This window comes from Paroedura picta, chromosome 1 (assembly GCF_049243985.1).
Source record: "Paroedura picta isolate Pp20150507F chromosome 1, Ppicta_v3.0, whole genome shotgun sequence".
Taxonomy (NCBI): Eukaryota; Metazoa; Chordata; class Lepidosauria; order Squamata; family Gekkonidae; genus Paroedura; species Paroedura picta.
In genome coordinates, this window is record NC_135369.1 from 162,415,554 (window position 1) to 162,432,862 (window position 17,309).

The 17,309-nt window shown below is 48.4% G+C and overlaps 1 protein-coding gene across 2 annotated transcripts; it reads left to right on the forward strand.

The window, feature by feature from the left end:
- Positions 1-4,340: 4,340 nt before the first annotated feature.
- On the forward strand, positions 4,341-17,060 carry KLF11 (KLF transcription factor 11). Of its 2 annotated transcripts, none has more exons than XM_077310578.1 (4): positions 4,341-4,360; positions 8,781-9,041; positions 10,363-11,338; positions 13,308-17,060. In XM_077310578.1, exons 2-4 carry the CDS (start codon positions 8,898-8,900, stop codon positions 13,601-13,603), a joined length of 1,416 nt encoding a protein of 471 aa, XP_077166693.1. In that variant the 5' UTR covers positions 4,341-4,360; positions 8,781-8,897; the 3' UTR covers positions 13,604-17,060. The 2 variants fall into 2 exon arrangements, with proteins under 2 accessions (XP_077166693.1, XP_077166688.1); XM_077310573.1 differs by lacking the exon at positions 4,341-4,360 and adding an exon at positions 6,088-6,499.
- Positions 17,061-17,309: the final 249 nt, after the last annotated feature.

The window sequence follows — 17,309 nt, forward strand, 5'->3', positions numbered from 1 at the left end:
AGATTCAGGAGCCCAGTAGATTCTGTTTAGCTTCAGTTGACCTCAACCAAATGCTTGGTGGAAGAGCTCCCTTTTGCAGGCCCTGCGGAACTGTTTAAGCTCCGTCAGGGCTTTGATATCCTCTGGGAGCTCATTCCACCAGGTGGGGACCAGGACAGAGAAGGCTCTAGCCCTGCTTGAGGCCAAGCGGACTTTTTTGGGGCCAGGGAACATTAGCCAGTTGGAGGTGGTGGAGTGCAGAACTCTTTGAAGGATGTAGGCAGAAAGGCGGTCCTTCAGGTACCCTGGGCCCAGACCGTGTATGGCCTCGAAGGTAATTATCAAAACCTTAAGCCTGATCCAGAATTTAACTGTTAACCAGTGCACTTGTTGGAGAACGGGCCAGATGTGGGACCTCCATGGTGTTGCTGTGAGGACTCCGGCCACTGCGTTCCGAACCACTTGTAGTTTCCAGATCAAAGTTAATGGTAGGCCTGCGTAGAGCAAGTTGCAGAAGTCTAGTCTAGAGGTGACCATTCCATAGATCACCGTCGCTAGGTGTTCTGGAACCAAGTAGGGCACTAGTAGTTTGGCTTGTCAAAAGTGGTTGAAAGCCAGCCACGCTATTCTTGTGACCTGGACTCCATTGAGAGGGAAGCATCTAGGATCATGCCCAAGTTCCTGGTGGAGTGAGTCGCTGATAGCTGCACACGGTCCAGGTTGGGCAAAAATGCTTCCTTACCTGCCTAGCCACAATACCTCCGTCTTTGAAGGACTGAGCTTCAGACGACTCTGCTTGAGCCATCTCGTCACTGCTTCCAGCTCGGGACGCTCTCTGTCTATCTTCTTTTCTTATCTATGTAAAGAGTGATTGGTTTTTCTCACATTGTGCTGAGCATTCAAAAGGCTCCAGAGCGAGTCCTGCCTGCCAGGAGCCTTTCGGACGTTAGGTGCATTGGGAGAAGTCCCCTGCAGGGGTGGTGCTGGTGCTAGGGAGCCGGGCAGTGCCTCCCCAGTTGGAGGGAGGTGCTGCCCATCTCCATGAGTCTCCCATCACTGCGGGAAGCCTCTCCGTGCCTTGTGGGGGGGTTGCCAGGGCCAGAGAGACAGGTAGCGTTTCTCCCAATAGGGAGAGTCGCTGCCCAGATCCTTGTTTCTTGCCCCCTCTGAGTTCAGAGAGAAGCCTCTCTGTGCCTGCCCAAGCCCCTATCTAGCACCCGGTGCATTCCTGGATTCACCGGGCTTTTCTTCTAATTTTACAATAAAATGTGATGGGTACTTCTCGTTACATGCAAACCCTTTGGCACTGTCAGAGAGCACCACGGGGCCTCTGGCCCTAACTCATAGGGGGTCCTCCCCAATGGACCCCAATCACAGGCTGCCCCCCCCCCCGCCTCTTGAGCTCTTTCCTGATGTCCCAACCTCCTTGTGCTGGTAGCCCCAGCTCTCCCAGCCTCCGTGCAGGCCACGAGACCACAGTCCTCTTGCCTTCTGTGGCAGCTGGTGTGACACCAGCCATCCGCTCTGCCCCTCCCCTGCTATTCCTGCTTCCCTCCTGCCTTCAGGAGGCCTACCTGCCAGCTGCTAGCTTGCTTTTACCCCCCTAGTTAAGAAAGCCCCTAGTTAAGAAATAAAATTTCAGGATTTTAGTTGCCAGTGACTTTGATAACTTTTGGCATGTATTTATATTTGCAAATCAACACGAAATAGTTCTGTCTAAGAAACTGTAAGACTGACCTAACGTAAGAAGGGCCTTGCTGGATTAGACCTGTTGACCTTCTAGACCAGGGGTGGTCAAACTGCGGCCCTCCAGATGTCCATGGACTACAATTCCCATGAGCCCCTGCCAGCATTCGCTGGCAGGGGCTCATGGGAATTGTAGTCCATGGACATCTGGAGGGCCGCAGTTTGTTTACCCCTGATCTAGACAGAACAACCAGTCGGGTGTATCTCTGTTTAGGACTGCAGTGGAAATGCCTTGGGGAGTAAGTAGTAAAGGGACTTTCTGAGTATTCTTGCTCACGTACAACGTTAAATCAGCACAGCTCCCTCCTCCCTCCCTCCCCTGTATTCCATGTTACGTTTGGATTAAGTGCTCAAATGTAGCCTGACACAGAGTGACCTCCTTTTCAGGATAAGGCTCCATGGAGCGTGGCTCATATAACTGCGAGCTCAGAATGCTAGCCATGGCGGGGGTTTCTTTTTCACTTCCACAGCATGCCAACAGCCATTCAAAAATATTTCTCATTTGTAAAGAAACAGCTGTCGCCATTCCTAGTTTCATTTCTGTTTGAGAACTGCAGCCGCAGCAGGGCAGGGTGTTCCGTTTCGGGCTTTGACCTGTTCCCTAGTTTCTAATTCTAGACCGGTTTTGCTGCAGTTTCAAGGGTCACATGGCATGGGTAGCCTTGGAGGCTGTTATTTGTAGCTCAGACATGTACATGTGGAACCTGAAGGGGTGGGAGAGAAGCAAATCGGAGAAACAACAGGGAACGATTTGGTAGGCAGTGAAAGCTACCTTTCTGTTCCAAATCTCTTTTCTCTAAACCAGGGGTAGTCAAACTGCGGCCCTCCAGATGTCCATGGACTACAATTCGCTGGCAGGGGCTCCTGGGAATTGTAGTCCATGGACATTTGGACGGCCGCAGTTTGACTACCCCTGCTTTAAATGTTGCTTTGGCCTATGAAAAGTATTTTACAGGCACCTGTAACATCTGTTCTGCCTTCCAGCTTGGTGCACTTCTAATCTGGGGAGCTGGGTTTGATTCCTCGCTCCTCCCCCACATGCAGCCAGCTGGGTGACCTTGGGCTCGCCACAGCACTGATAAAGCTGTTCTGACCGGGCAGTGATATCAGGGCTCTCTCAGCCTCACCCACCCCACAGGGTGTCTGTTGTGGGGAGAGGAAAGGGAAGGCGAATGTAAGCCGCTTTGAGACTCCTTTGGGTAGAGAAAAGTGGCATATAAGAACCAACTTCCTTCTTCTTCAGTAATATCAGGGCTCTCTCAGCCTCACTTCCCTCACAGGGTGTCTGTGGTGGGGAGAAGAAAGGGAAGGCCATTGTAAGCCGCTTTGAGATTCCTTCGGGGAGAGAAAAGTGGCATATAAGAACCAACTCTTCTTCTTCTTCAGTTTGTTGCGTTGTGCTGGGTTTGATACTATAGGGAATTATATCTTTTCCTGTTTCTCCACAGGATTATGGGGTTTCTATGTGCTTCCTGCGTTTTCCTTGACTTTTCCATGAGCTTTCCCAAATCTCATTTGCTATTAAATTTTGGGAAAGATCAAAGGAAAGGTGGGCTGGCAACTGAGTGGGTTGGAAGGTTTCACAGCCCTGTCCACACACAGGAGCTATTTTTCTTGCCCCCGTGCCCTTAGCACGGAACCAGGGGTCTTAAAAAAAAAATCAGCAATCGACAAATTGATATAATTGTATATCACGAGTGGTTAAAAAAACAACTTGAACAAAGCTATCCCCCTGTAGGTTAGGAAAAGATATTGTCCTGTGTGTGTTGCCACCATACAGATTGGGACAGGGGAAATGTGAAAAAGGTAGTCTATGGAAGCCTTGTTGCCATGGTAGAAAGACAGGGACTATAGGGTGTGCAATCAATACAGTGACCCAGCTTCCAGTATGAACCAGAAATGTTATCGTCACTTAGTGAATGCTCTAGCACAGGGGTAGTCAACCTGTGGTCTTCCAGATGTGTGGTAAAAGTTCAGTTGTACATTCTATTAACTGGTTATTACCTTGATATTTTATAGTTTAAATGTGTCTGTGCTGCATGATTTATACATACAAATCAGCACGAAGCAACATTATTTTGAACACACAAGAATCATGCCCAGGCACAACTCCAATATAACATATGACCAAGTTGTTTATCAGAAATTGAAAACAGGAGCAACAGCATGGAAGAAAGTCAAACAGTAATAGAGGAAGTAGGATCAACGCCAGTGAAATGACTGAACAACCATAAGAAGTGCTGGATATTTTTAGATTACAATAGGTCATTGTTGTCAGATTTTGAAAGTTTGCTACAGCAGTGAAAAATAGGAAAGAATGATCTTTGTAGTGAACATAATGTCTCCATCCAATGATCTATGTTATTGGTTGTTTACTTACGTGCAGGCATGTGTTCCCACATATGAACTCCCCTAGAAGTATCATGTAGCATAACAACATACCGAATTTCAGGAGTGCAAGTGGAACTCAAAGGATTTATTTTTTTAAGCCACTGCTAGGTCTCAGCTGTTATTTGCTATGAAAATGTTACGCAGGCAAGGAAGAGGCAGCTTACTGCAGTCCGCTTTGGCCCTTGGCAGCAGTACAGAGAAATGTTGCTGTGCTGGTGTCAGAGAACAAGAAAAGCAAAAATAGGTAAGACCTTTTCAAAAACACTCTAGTAGTTCAGTTTTCGTTTTTGAATTACCTTTCATTACGGAAGAATATGCAAAAATGTTGCATTATAGAAAGCTGTTTGTCAAGTCACTCTCTCTTATCTTGATGGGGAAAGTTGGCACTCTCAAGCCTCTTTTTCATAATGCAAAGGTGCTGAAACAGTTGGCAGGAATGCGATTGTACCATTTGTGATATGGTTTGTTTCATAGTAAGGACTTGCACGTTCACTGCATGTTTTGCTGTTGTTGTTGTTCTTCTTCCTCCTGCCATTTGCCTCCTCAAATGAAAAGAGCTTTTAAAAACAGGGTTGTGATTTTTGTCACTCTCCTCAATATGGACACTTGCCATTTCATGTGAACAGGCAATGTTATTATTTTCCAGCTTCAGCATACATAATCAGAGACACGGATTTGGCTCTGCATTCATGCATAGCGAACCCTGGAAACTATGCTTGCTGGCAATGACACATATGTGAGGAAAGAGTACCTAAACTGTAACAACTGAAAAGGTCTCCAAGTATAGACAGAGGTGTGCTTCCTTCTTCCAGATCCTTATTGACTCACTGCAGGATCCCCCAGTGTCTCCAAGAGATATCTGAGAATGCAGAGAATGGGCTGTTATGGGTAGAGAAATTCAGACGCAGTAAACCTCTGAATACGAGTGCTTTGTGGCAAAATGAAGAAGGCCTTGATGTCATTTGGACTCTAGTCTCATCCAGCAGAACATTTGCTTGTGAGCCTAACCCACTCTTTGTAAACTCATCTGTTCTAGTATCTGATTGGGATTCACAGCTGAATGATCTCCAGCAGGCCTCTCTGGTATGTCTCCCCCCCCTCTCACACACACACACACACTCACACACACACTCCTTATTACCAAGGAAACTTCCAGAGAAGACATTATAGTAAGCCTACAGCAGCAAAACAAGTTAACAGGAGTCCACTTTTATTCCGTTTGGAAAGGTGTCTCTATAATTATTATGCACCCCGCACATCTGGCAAAGTGAGGGCTAATGAAAGCCTAAGACTTCCCTTTACCTGGGTGCCTGAAATGCCATTTTACATTCAGGGGTCCCAAGACTCCCGTTTACCAGTGTCTTTCCAGACCCTAGCAAGAGTCCAGTAGCACCACCTTACAAACACAATTTCCAGAATTTGTTCGCATTCCTGCCTTCCCGGGATATTGGCTTCTTTGTATGTGTGCATTTCTTCCAAACTGTCTGTCCCTACCCTCACAGCCCCCCCCCCCTTTAACGACGTCAAAATCCTAATCATCAGCATTGTATTAATTTTATTGGAGAAGATGAGGGGGGGGGGATCTGGTCGAGAAGGAGATCTGGGCAAGATCCACCCCGCAGCGGCCAGACTTTTGCAGTCTGAGCCCGCAACGCCGTGAAGAGAAAGGAAGGAAGGGCGCCGATGACGTCGCCCGAGCTTCTCAAATCTCCTTGGCGTGCGGGGAGCGCTTAAGGTGGGGCTTGCAGGAGCAGACTGGGCGCTGTTGCTGGGGCCGGCCGAGGGAACTCGGTTGTGTGTACGAAGGCGCGCGCGGTGATGTCAACTCCGTGCTGGCCACGCCCCCTCCTCTGCCTCTCCCTCGCGCGCGGGCATTCCCTGCCTGGCTGGCCGCCGCTCCCCGCCCTTTCCGCGGCCCCGCCTCCCCGCTTCTCCTCGCGCCGACCTTTCCCCTAGTTTCCAGAGGGAGGTTCGGCTCGCAGACTCGGCGGCAGCCGCCGCGGAACGTGCCCACGAGGGGCCTTTCCTGCCGTCCGCCGAGCGAGCACGAGGCAATCACGCCGCCCGCGGGAGCCCATTGGCTGTCCGAGAAGCAGCCCGGGCCGCGATTGGCCGAGGCGCGTCTTTCCCCCTGGCGCTCTCCCTCCCCGCCTCTCCAGCTGCCTCGCTGGATGGAGTGTTTTGGTGTGTTTCCTTCTGTGTTTTGGCTGCTCGCCTCCCCTTGCAAAGGGAGGTGTGGGAGGAAAGAGGGCGATCAGGGAGGGCGGCGGCGGAGGAGGAGGCGGTTCTGGCGCTCGTCGGCTTTGTCATAGCGCGGCTGCCCGCGGGAGCTTGCAGCATGCATCCCGCGCCCGGCGCCGATGAGATGGGAGATGCCCCCGCGGTGAGTACCACTTGATGCACGGGGAAGGGCAGGGCAGGGGGCCCGAGCGCCCGCACCCTCCGACCACCTCCCGGGCGGGGGGTTTAGCAGGCTGGCTGGCCGGCGGGCGTGCTCTCCGCCCCCGCCTCCCCTCCGCATCCTTCCCCAAGCCGCGAGATACTTGACGTGAGCTTCCTGCCTTGCAAAGAACAAACCTGCACAGACACACACGCAGACATGGAGGAAGGCGGCCGGGGGGGGGGATGTACCCAGCGGCTTGCCGAGATGCTCGGAGGACGGGCGATTTCGATGCTGGACCGTGTCGCTCACCCTTGACCTGCTCCCTGTTCAGGAGCGCGGGGGCAAACAAAGGCAGTCCCGCCGAGCCTTTCCCGGGGTCCTCCCCGAGAGGGTGGAGTGGGTGGGGGTGCCCCCTCGGTTTCCGCCGTCTGGCTGTGGGACTGGGTCTCCGGCCGAGGCTCGGGGCAGGGCAGGGGCGATGCGGAGGGCATCTGTCACCCGGGCCTCTCCAGCGCCGCGCCCGCCCCGCGCGAGGGAACTTGTTGGCGTGCAAAGAATTGCCGCTCGGCTCGGTCCCCTCCCCAGACCCGCGTCCTGGACGGCGCGTCATCTGCGCAGACTGCGGTGCACAGTGGCCGGGGGATGCCGGGGAGCCCCGCGCCGGCCCCTGGCAACCGCCGCAAGTGGCCTTTTCGCGGGGGCGGAGGGCGCGCCCTTTCACTCCTGGTCAACTTCTTCTTTGGAGAAGCGCCCCCTCCCCTCGCGCGGCTCTCGCCTCTCCCCTTTCCCGGGGACAGCCCCCGGGGCGCATCCCGCCTGAGCCCGCCGCCCACTGGCGCGGGGGCTATTTTGGTGCATGACGTCGGCCCGCCCCCTCCACACACACCCCGCCCCCCCGCCCGCCGCGGGTCCCAGGAGGTGGGCAGGACGCCCCCCGCCCCCTTCCCTCCCTCCCTCCCTCCCTCCGGAAGGTGGGGCCTCGCCCCCTCTGGCCAATGCGCCTCGACGCCACGCGAGGGGCTCTCCGCGGAGCCGCCCACCCCGTGCTCTTGAGGGGCTGCGCTCGGAAAAGTCCCGCAGCTGGAGGGCTCGAGGCCGCCGAGGGGAGAGGGCTGCCCCGAGACGCGCCCAAGGACGAGCCCCCCACGCCCCGGAGCGAGACGGGGAGGCAGTGGCCGCCCCCCTTCGTGCCGCCGTGGCTTTCCGCAGCAGCGTCTGGCGGGGTGTTCCAGCCAGCTCGACCGGCTTGCCTCTGCAGTGTCTGAGGGGAAGGAGGTGATTTAAGGACATGCGGCCAGGCTGGGGCTCTGCTGCTGCTGCTGCTGCGTGGCTCCCTGCAGGCCCAACGCCGGCTCCCCAAGCCCTTCTCGCCTCTCGCCTGCCTTTCAGACCTTACGGGTTGGGCAGGCTTCGGTTTTACCTCGGAGAAAAAAAGGAGTTCGGTGAATTGCAAGCCAATGCAGAATGGTTTGGGGGGGTGTTTCTCTGGGGCCCCCTTCTTTTGTTTTAAAGTGCTGCTTATAGGTTTTGGGTTTGTTTGTTTTTTTAATCCCAAAGAATATTCATGTTAGTAATTTTGCAACCAAATAGCAAAGCCCCCCCCCTCCCGCCCCAGTGTTTTTTTCTGGGTGTGCATCTGGGCTTCTGCAGTTTTGGGTATGCAAGTGACTGGAGTTCAGTCCTGTGCACATGGGATTGGAGTCGGGTTCATTCTGCGTAATGAACATTGATTGCTCCAGATAGCTTATGAAAGCAGTTGCTGTAAATGAGGTTGCCTCAGGACAATACGAAACAGAAGCATGCTCATGCCCATTGATTTAACTGTCTTTAAGCCTAAATTATGACATTTATTAATATTTAAAACAAATGGTCAGTGAACAAAAGTCACTGTAATTTTGAAAAGTTAACACAGTACTGTATATTTTCTTGAATCATTTACATCAAGCTGGCTGTTTTTTCACACTTCATTGAGTTGGTGGCATATATACTCTGTATAATTGGAAAGGAACTGTTTTCCTGTCAGATAATGAGGCTGGTGACCAGACTTCTCTTTGGATATCTGTTCTCATCCAGCTCTGCCTGCATGGAAACAAGGTGCAGAAAGTTCCACTAGCTGCAAAAGAAAGGGAATGGAGAAGCATATTGAAATACACATCTGATTTTTTGGGGTAGTGATCTGCGTGAGCTTGCTTATGCATGGCAGGAGGTGGATGTATGTTCTGAGTTTAGGCCTGTGTTGACTGTTTCCATACTAACTTAACGATTACGGGCTTTTGTCTAGGTTGACATTGTGGACATCTATGAATCCATACGTGAGCGGCAGCGTCATGACAGTGAAAGGTCTACCTGTAGCGCTTTGGAACAGAATGACATAGAAGCTGTTGAGGCGCTTGTTTGTATGAGTTCCTGGGGTCAAAGGTCACAGAAAGGTGACCTGTTAAAGATAAGACCTCTTACACCTGTGTCAGATTCAGGAGACTTTGCAATGCACACTGAGCCTACGTCTGAGCTGCCCAAGGATTATAACTTCTTATCCACCCTGGTAAGACTAAACAAAATTATCATGTATGGCATGAATATAAATAGCTTTAGAAAAAGAAAGACGTCCACATTTGATTTGTACTTCATTTATTTGACTTGGGAGTCTTTCTGAGTAAGAAGCCCTTGGAGCAACGTGTTTCATTTAATACAGGCCATACCTCTTTTCCTCTCCTATTTACACAAAAAATTCTGTTGACATAAAGGGCATGCTCTAGATTGCTTTGTTTTGTTGCGTCACGTACCTCTGATTTCCGGATAGCAAAAACTAAGCAGAAGTGCTCTTTTCACATGCATTTATAATTACAACTTGGGGAAAACTGGTGGTTATTACAAATGTTTCCAAAGTGGTTGGATTGGATTGTCCAGCTTTGTTTTGGCATTGAAGCGCTTGTTCTGCCCTCAGTTTATCTTTGTATACTTAGCACACTCCAGCACAGAGTTAAGTGCACTTAAACCTAGTGAAATGAAGTGCATTCTTGAGTCTGTGATTCTAATGTAGAACATGAACCTTGGAATGCAGTAATTGGTTTTTATCAGGTATAACATCAGAACATTCATATTGAATTCAATTTAAATTGCTAACAGTGTAATCCTAAACACAATGGAAAGGTGTAATTCTCTTTAGAGTTACATATTCATTTTTGTTTTGACAGTTTACCTGGATGTTGTTGCATAATATCAAATCAGTGGAGACTATATAGTTTTCTGCAGTGAATTAAGGACAAGAACCCTTAAGTCCTTTATTTTAAAAAGTCTTTAACATTAAAGCAACTAGAGAGTTTTTCCCTTGTAAAAGAAAAGTTATAACAGATTAGTAAGAGGACATTAAATGTAAGGTTGAGTGGTAGGTGTGACTATTTATATTTTAACACAGTACCATTTTGATTGAACTTTCAACATTTTGGAGCAAGAATAAAGAAAAGAGAATTGTAATTACACAATCCTAAATCGTACTTAACTTGGAAATGAGTTCTGCTGAAATCAGTGGACTTTCTTTCCATGTTTACAAGTTCTCTGTGAAAGCTGTTAATAACTTGAGAGGGACATTTAAAAAAAATGCTATCAGGTTATAAAGATTGTATATGTCCTGCCATGTTAATAACTAACCTCATTGATCTTTCTGAAGAAAAATGAACCTTATTCAACATTATATTTTTCCAAACAAGCACACACAAAGAAACTTTCAGAACAGGGCAAAACAATGGCCTGAGTGAAGGTAGATGGACCTCTGGGAGTTGGAATGATTGTATCTAAAGTAGTGGTGTTTTGATTTTGGTCTGCTGCTACTGTTGTAACATCTTTTCTTTGTTTTTAATGCCTAGTGCATGACTCCACCATACAGTCCAGATTTTGCTGAGCCATCCATATCGGCACTGCTCTCTTCCCAAGTCACTTATTCAAAGTCGAGGACTATAATGGCTAACACATCTGCCTGCCTTGGGACTCTTCCTGGCTGTGCTCCCACTGCAGCCCAGCCACCTGCTCTGAATGTGGAGAGGCAACCCAGCCACAAGCTAGCAAGGGCTGACCAACCTGTTCCTCAGCAATGCAGAGCCATGGTGACCAGCGTGATCCGTCACACAGGGGACAGTTTTGCTTACTCCCGCGTTTCTGCCACGCAAGAGAAAGCAGAAGCAGCATTGGGCAACAGCAGTTCCGTAGATCGACGTGAGTCACAAGACCAGAGACGTGTGAGACTCTTAAGGGATTCTGGTGTTGCAGACGCCTTAAATTATGACTCTTCACCCGTAAAGGAATCTTGTTTGCACAGGACAAGTTGTAACACCCCAGGAAAAGGACAGGAAACGCCGCAGACTTCTATCCCGAAGAACTGCGAGAAGGATGTACAGCAGAAGAGCACCCCGCTTTTGCCCACCCCACTTTCAAAACCCCAGGTGATCTGCCAAATGATCCCCTTGAATGGACAGAGAGGTATGGTTCCTGCCTTTCTAAAGCCCTCTGCTCCGATGGCAACAGCAGTCAAGCCCATCTTGCCCCACGCAGCCCCAATTTCCCAGCCTCTTCTCATGGGACCTTCTATGCCTCAGGGGACTGTTATGTTGGTTCTTCCACAGGCAGCTGTTGCTCAGGCACCACCATGTCCACAGACTGTCTTGTCTGTTGGGAATACCAAACTATTGCCCCTGGCTCCTGCTCCCGTTTTCATTGCCTCAGGTCAAAGCAGTGCACCTTTAATAGACTTTTCCCGGCGGAGAAATTACGTTTGCAACTTCCCAGGCTGCAGGAAAACCTACTTCAAAAGCTCTCACCTCAAAGCCCACCTCCGTACTCACACTGGTAGGCATGAAAGAGAACGAGCGTGTCTTTAAAGGTTGCCCAGTAACATCTGCTGGGGAGGGAGCGGGGGCTGGGAGCCCTGCGCTCCCGCCAGCACTGAAGGGCACCGAGGGGTTTGTGGTGGCTTCGCGGGGCGGTGGGGAGTAAGAGGTGGGAGGGAGGTGTGGATGGCAGCCAGCAGCAGCAAAACGACTGGGGGAGGGTGGAAAGTTGGGGGGGGGGTTGCGGGGGGGAAGGGAGCTTCGGCAAGGAGGGCTTGGCTGCCGCAGGTGGGCTCAAAGCGTTCCACAAAGGACGCACAGAGTTCGAAGCCCAGTGAATTAGGGAGGGGAAGTGTGGCCAGGGAGCCGTGGTGTGTCGCTGCGTACGGGAAGTGGCCGCTGAATGGCACAAAGGCCTTGGTCGAACCTTGGGGGGGGGGGAGTAAGCAGCGGCAGGAAGCTATCCCCTGCCAACAGAGCCAGCTGTGGCATGGTCCCATCACCAGGAAGACAGCTATCCCCTGCAGTGGCTGTGGGTGCAGCAACCAGTGGGCGCAGTCAGGACTTGGAAGTCCATCCCTGGTGGCAAGCAGGCTGCAAATGGTGGTGAGTGGGCTTGAGCACCATGCCAGCGGCTTGTGGGGGCGGTTGCTCTTGGGGCCGGCCAACTCTCCTGAAGTTCTGGTGGTGGTGAGCAGCGATTGCTGCAGGGAATTGGAGGTCTGGCAGCGGCGAGGCTGCATCTGGCGACAAGCGCCCCAACGTGGTGTGCTGCCAGCTTCTGCGGGCAGGACCTCTAGGGGCCAGCCTAATCAGGGGGCGGCCAGCTTTGCTGGGCTCCCCCTGATTGGCCAGCAGAACAGGAAACCTGGCCCGGATACAGGCTTGACACGCTCCGCCCAGGAGGGCTCTTTCCAAATATTAGAGCCACAACAAAGTGGTAAGGCTTTTATTCAATTTATATAGTCCACCTTTCCTCCTTAGACTCAAGATGGATCACATAAGAACACACCATAAAAGCCCACACAACCCCCTTTAAAACCCTGAAAGTATAAAAATCACCAACACAAGACGGTAGAAAGCACAATCCTCCAGCCACCACACAACTGTCCACGAAGGGGTTCATCAGATGGAATAGTGTAGCCTGAGAGGGCACAGTTATTCGAAGCTCGTGCCTTGAATAAATCTTTGCGGATCTTAAAGATGTTATTGGACTTAATTTTTGTTTTGTTACTTCAGAGCAACATGGCTACCCACTTGAATCTAACTTTGTAGGATGGTCATTGTTCTTTAGGAACACAAAGAGGGGTCCAGTCATGGCTAGGTGGACTTTTAAGTGAGAATAAGGCATGTGCAGTTAACAGAGGTGATGTTTGCTGTCCCTTTAGAGCAGGGGTAGCCAGACTGTGGCTCTCCAGATGTCCATGGACTACAATCCCCATGAGCCCCTGCCAGCACATGCTGGCAGGGGCTCATGGGGATTGTAGTCCATGGCCATCTGGAGAGCCACAGTCTGGCCATTCCTGCTTTAGAGGAATAGGATTCAACAAAAGGGTGATTTCATGAGACAGATATCATGTTCTTTTCTTTGATATTGATGGAGTAAATCTACCTGTCTGTGTTTTCACCGTGAAGATTAAGTTGTTCAGTCAAAGAATATATCTTGAGAGATATTGAAAAACAAAGGAAGTGGTCTCTTTCTGCAGAGATGTTGGTTATGTTTTACTTTCTGCCTCGGATGGGTAGCTGCATTTAACTCCGAGGAACTTGGGTTCCAGCAGAACAATTCATATTGCATTGTTTACTGTTGAATCCCAACAATGATTGGGGGGGCGGGGGGGTGGATTTATCCCCCTCATGCTGTTCCTAAGTATCCCTATTCTCTGAAGAGTAGCATTTCAGGAGGCAAGAGCCAAGCTTTATTCTTCTTGATTAAAATAGTTGTCTTGTATTTGATTTCCCTTTTCTCTTCTTTCCTCCGCTCCTAGGAGAAAAACCTTTCACTTGTAGCTGGGAAGGCTGCGATAAAAAGTTTGCCCGCTCCGATGAACTTTCTCGGCACCGCAGAACCCACACGGGGGAGAAGAAATTTGCTTGTCCCGTCTGCGACCGCCGCTTCATGCGCAGTGACCACTTGACGAAACATGCCCGCCGCCACATGACCACAAAGAAGGTGCCCAGCTGGCAGACGGAAGTTGGCAAGCTGAACAGAATTGCAGCAGTAGAGAAACCCAGAGGGGAGGGTGCTTTGAACATGCTCCTGCCCATGTTGTCGTCAGGCTAACAGGCCTGCTTGTGGAAAAACAGACATTCAAGACTGACTTGGTTAGCTCAAAAGCAGCGTTGACTGATTTCCTAATGTCTATTAATGGTCGCTTTATTTTGTATTGGGAGGGGAAAAAACCGTAATGTTTCCTATTCTTTACCCGTTCTCCCCCCCTCCTCCCTTTAGCTTATGCCCTATTTAATTGTTGAAGACATCCCTTCTCCCGGGTTGTCCTTTTCTCTTGTACCAAACTTTACAGCATTCACCAGCACTTCAAGAAAGCAAAACTTTTTTGGGGGCAAGGGATTGAAAACAACAACAATCCTATCTTCATTTGAGTAACAGTGGTTAATGAAAAGTGAAACAGGGTGATTTTTTTTTAAAAGAAAAATGCCGTTTTGAAAATACAAGATATTTTGTATTTGTTCAGCTGCAACCTGGTTTTGTAATCACCTTTTGACCTGAGCGATGCAGATAGTCAGGCACACTGTGGGGAAACTGCTTTTTTTGTTGTTGTCCAAACTGCAAGTCTAGCATCCGGATCTGCCTTTGTGTTGCCTGCCATGGGGTAGTGTTAAGCAGAGCCGTTGTTTCCCTTGTCTGGAGAGAAGGTGCGCTAGGGACTGTATGGATGATGAATGCATGGGGTTTTCTCAGGACCAATTTAAATATGACGCAGACTCAGTGTGCAGCTCTGCTGTTAGGCTGTTATTCATAGGGTTGCTCCATACAGCCAGCATCCCATTTTAAAACTTGTGGCACGCACATAAAAATGCTGCCCAAATCACCGCTAGTTAAAGGTTTGTTGATGTATTAGCATGGGTGGATGAACCTTTTATATGTGACAACAACTGTGCTTGTATGTAAAGTATGTTTTGTGGTAAAGCAGCATGTGTTCAACACGTTTTCTAAACTGGCTTTCAAAGACTGGATGATGTTAGCCCCAAGGGCCTGCTTCCATTCTGTAGACCTCCAAAATGTCTTTAAAGAGTTCTGCAGGGCCCCAATTTTGATAGAACAACCACAGTACAGCAGGAGGAGAGGCTGCTGCCTAACCACCAGTGCTGTTTTTTGACCTAAACAGAGTTTGACCCCTGCAGTGCTCTTCAAAAGGCCTTCTTGGATTCTACAAAATGAGGCTTGAACGCAAGGGTGGCATCTTCTCTAGTCTTGACCCTCTGATTCCAAAGCTTTGGTTGCATTTTGCAGGTCTAATTGGATTATGTACCAGATTAAGGTGATAATTTGTTTTCTATTTTGAACAAAGGAATGATTTGTTGATGCCCCTTCCTTCCCTTGTATATGAACTGTAACTTGAAAGTGCCTTCTAATCTTAGCTTAGTACAGATACCTTAAGAAGGTACATACCTGGACACAGTTCTGCCTAACGATTTTACATTTCAGTAGGTTCATGGAGCACATGCATAACTCTCTCCTTTAGAGATACAAAACAAGGTGTTAAAGTGTTCAAGTTTGGCAGAGCTGTGCTCTCAAATAGTAAGAAAAACATAAAGATGGTTAAAGAAAAATAACCTATATCATGAGTGATCATAATTACCTATGTAAAAGGGAGATGACTTATCATCATTTCAGATAAAAGCTGAAACTTTAATTTAGACACACAAATTAACAAGAAATCACGGAGCGTTGAAATAATTCTCACCTGAATATTCTATGGCTGATGAGCAATGCAAAATGAGGCATTTACAGTGTAATCCTAAGCATGGGTAACCGCACAGGATTGCAGTGCTAGTCAGCTGGTGCTCTCTTTTTGTAATACCTTGATTTAAAACAAGAGGGATTTTTAATGCTTGTAGGATTCTGCAAGCCCTCATAGTAACCTGTTCTAGAACAGCAAGTAATCTCTCTTGGAAGAGGCCCCAAAAGTTCAGAGCTTTCAAAGAAAACCAGTTGATATTATATAATGCGATGTGATTTTTCTACATTGTAAAATGAAGTGCAAGGTTACTAATTTGTAGGGCTGCTGTTTCTTATCTTTTTTAGGGAAGTGTGAATTGTGGGACACATGGGCCACTGAGCTGCCCTCTCAAATGATTTGTAAACATTTTACATACATAATTTTGATCAGATGGAAAAAAGTCTTAATGATGTGAAAGGTGTGTATGTGTGTGCCTAAAACATCTGATACTTCATTAGCATTTGAAATGAAGCAGAACTCTAATTTGTTATATCAGACCAATACCAATTGTTACATCAGACCATTATTAAGCCAAGGTTGCATTCATCTATTTAGGTTGTGCCCACCTAAGACAATGAGAGTTGGATGACAATACATTGGGATATAAATGGAAGGGGAATTGTAACCTGGGAGTGCAGATTCTTAAAGTTTACACGGGCACAATGGGCATCAGTTGGTGTTTTTAAAATTTTTTTTGGCCTTGCTGCTGTGCCTCTGTCAACCATTTTTGATCTGCAGGGGTTTGGGAAGATAATGTTTTCCAATCACTTTATCATCATGCTTTACTTTCCTGCCAAGACAGATAACTCAGTGGTCTTTACTGGTGTAATTATCATGAGTTGGTGAATTTGCAATGATAACTGTGCCTGTCCTAAGCAGGTATCTGCTGGTCCACTTATCCTTGAGTTCGAAGGGTCTCATTTTCACTAAACATCCATTTCTCTTTCTTTTTTTTTCTTTTTTTTTAAAAAAGGTAATTACCATGGATGTATCAATTAAGCGTTGTCGTAAGTTGTTAGACTCTTGGCATGTATTTTTGTTTCATGTATTGTAAATGGCATTCCTTTGAAAGGACATTCAGCCAGGCTGTGTAACTGGTACCCACCAAGCCTAGAGCAGCCACAAGTTGTGTGCTGTGGCCCATCAGGTCCTTGGCAAGCCATCCTACTTTGACCGTCTCCAGCAGGCAGCAAAACCAGGCAGCCTCTTGAACCCCTAGTTGGCTGGTGGGCCAGAAATTATGCAAGTTTGAATTATAGGCTATAAAAAAGGCACCTCAGTATATGCGTATTTTCTTTATTTCTATTTATATATAATTCAAATTTGGTGGTTTAAGAACCAGCACAGCTATGGGATGGCACTCATCTGGAACAAGTCAGTCAGTCATAATGATTTTCCATTTCAAGCTTGGTTAACTGAAAATAATAAAGAGTGTGACGCTTGTTCAGTGCTGAGTGGCATTAAAGAACCTTGAGGAGGTAAACATAAATGGAACGAACGTGGTAGGTAGAACCAGATTGCAATGACATAGTCAGATGGGAGCCATTATCCCTGCCTTTCAGCCCCACACTGTGCAGTACGCAGGCCACAATTCACTGTTGCAAAGAAGTTACGTGAAATCAACAGATTTCCTTTGTGTACTTGAGAGCCAGATGTCACTGTTTCCCAAAAATGTCCCGATTGTTAGCTATTCCTAATTCTGAGACTATGAAAAACTGTTCAGTGTAGTAAATATATTGTTCCTAATATTTTATATAAATGGTTTGTTGCTTTGTTTTCGCTCAGTGTTTCTTGCACATACGCAGATAACGCCACACTTTCTGATAGCAAAATGGCCACCCGGCATTACGATGAAGCAGCAGATTTGGACCACTTACAGAGAAGGCAGCGGCTTCTCCATTCTCTAGTGGACTCTGGGCATTCAGGAAAATGCAACTTTGCAAAGCGACCAAGAGAAAAACGCACACACATACACACACCACCCCACAGTGTGATGTGGACTGAACAAGACATTACCCTCATGGA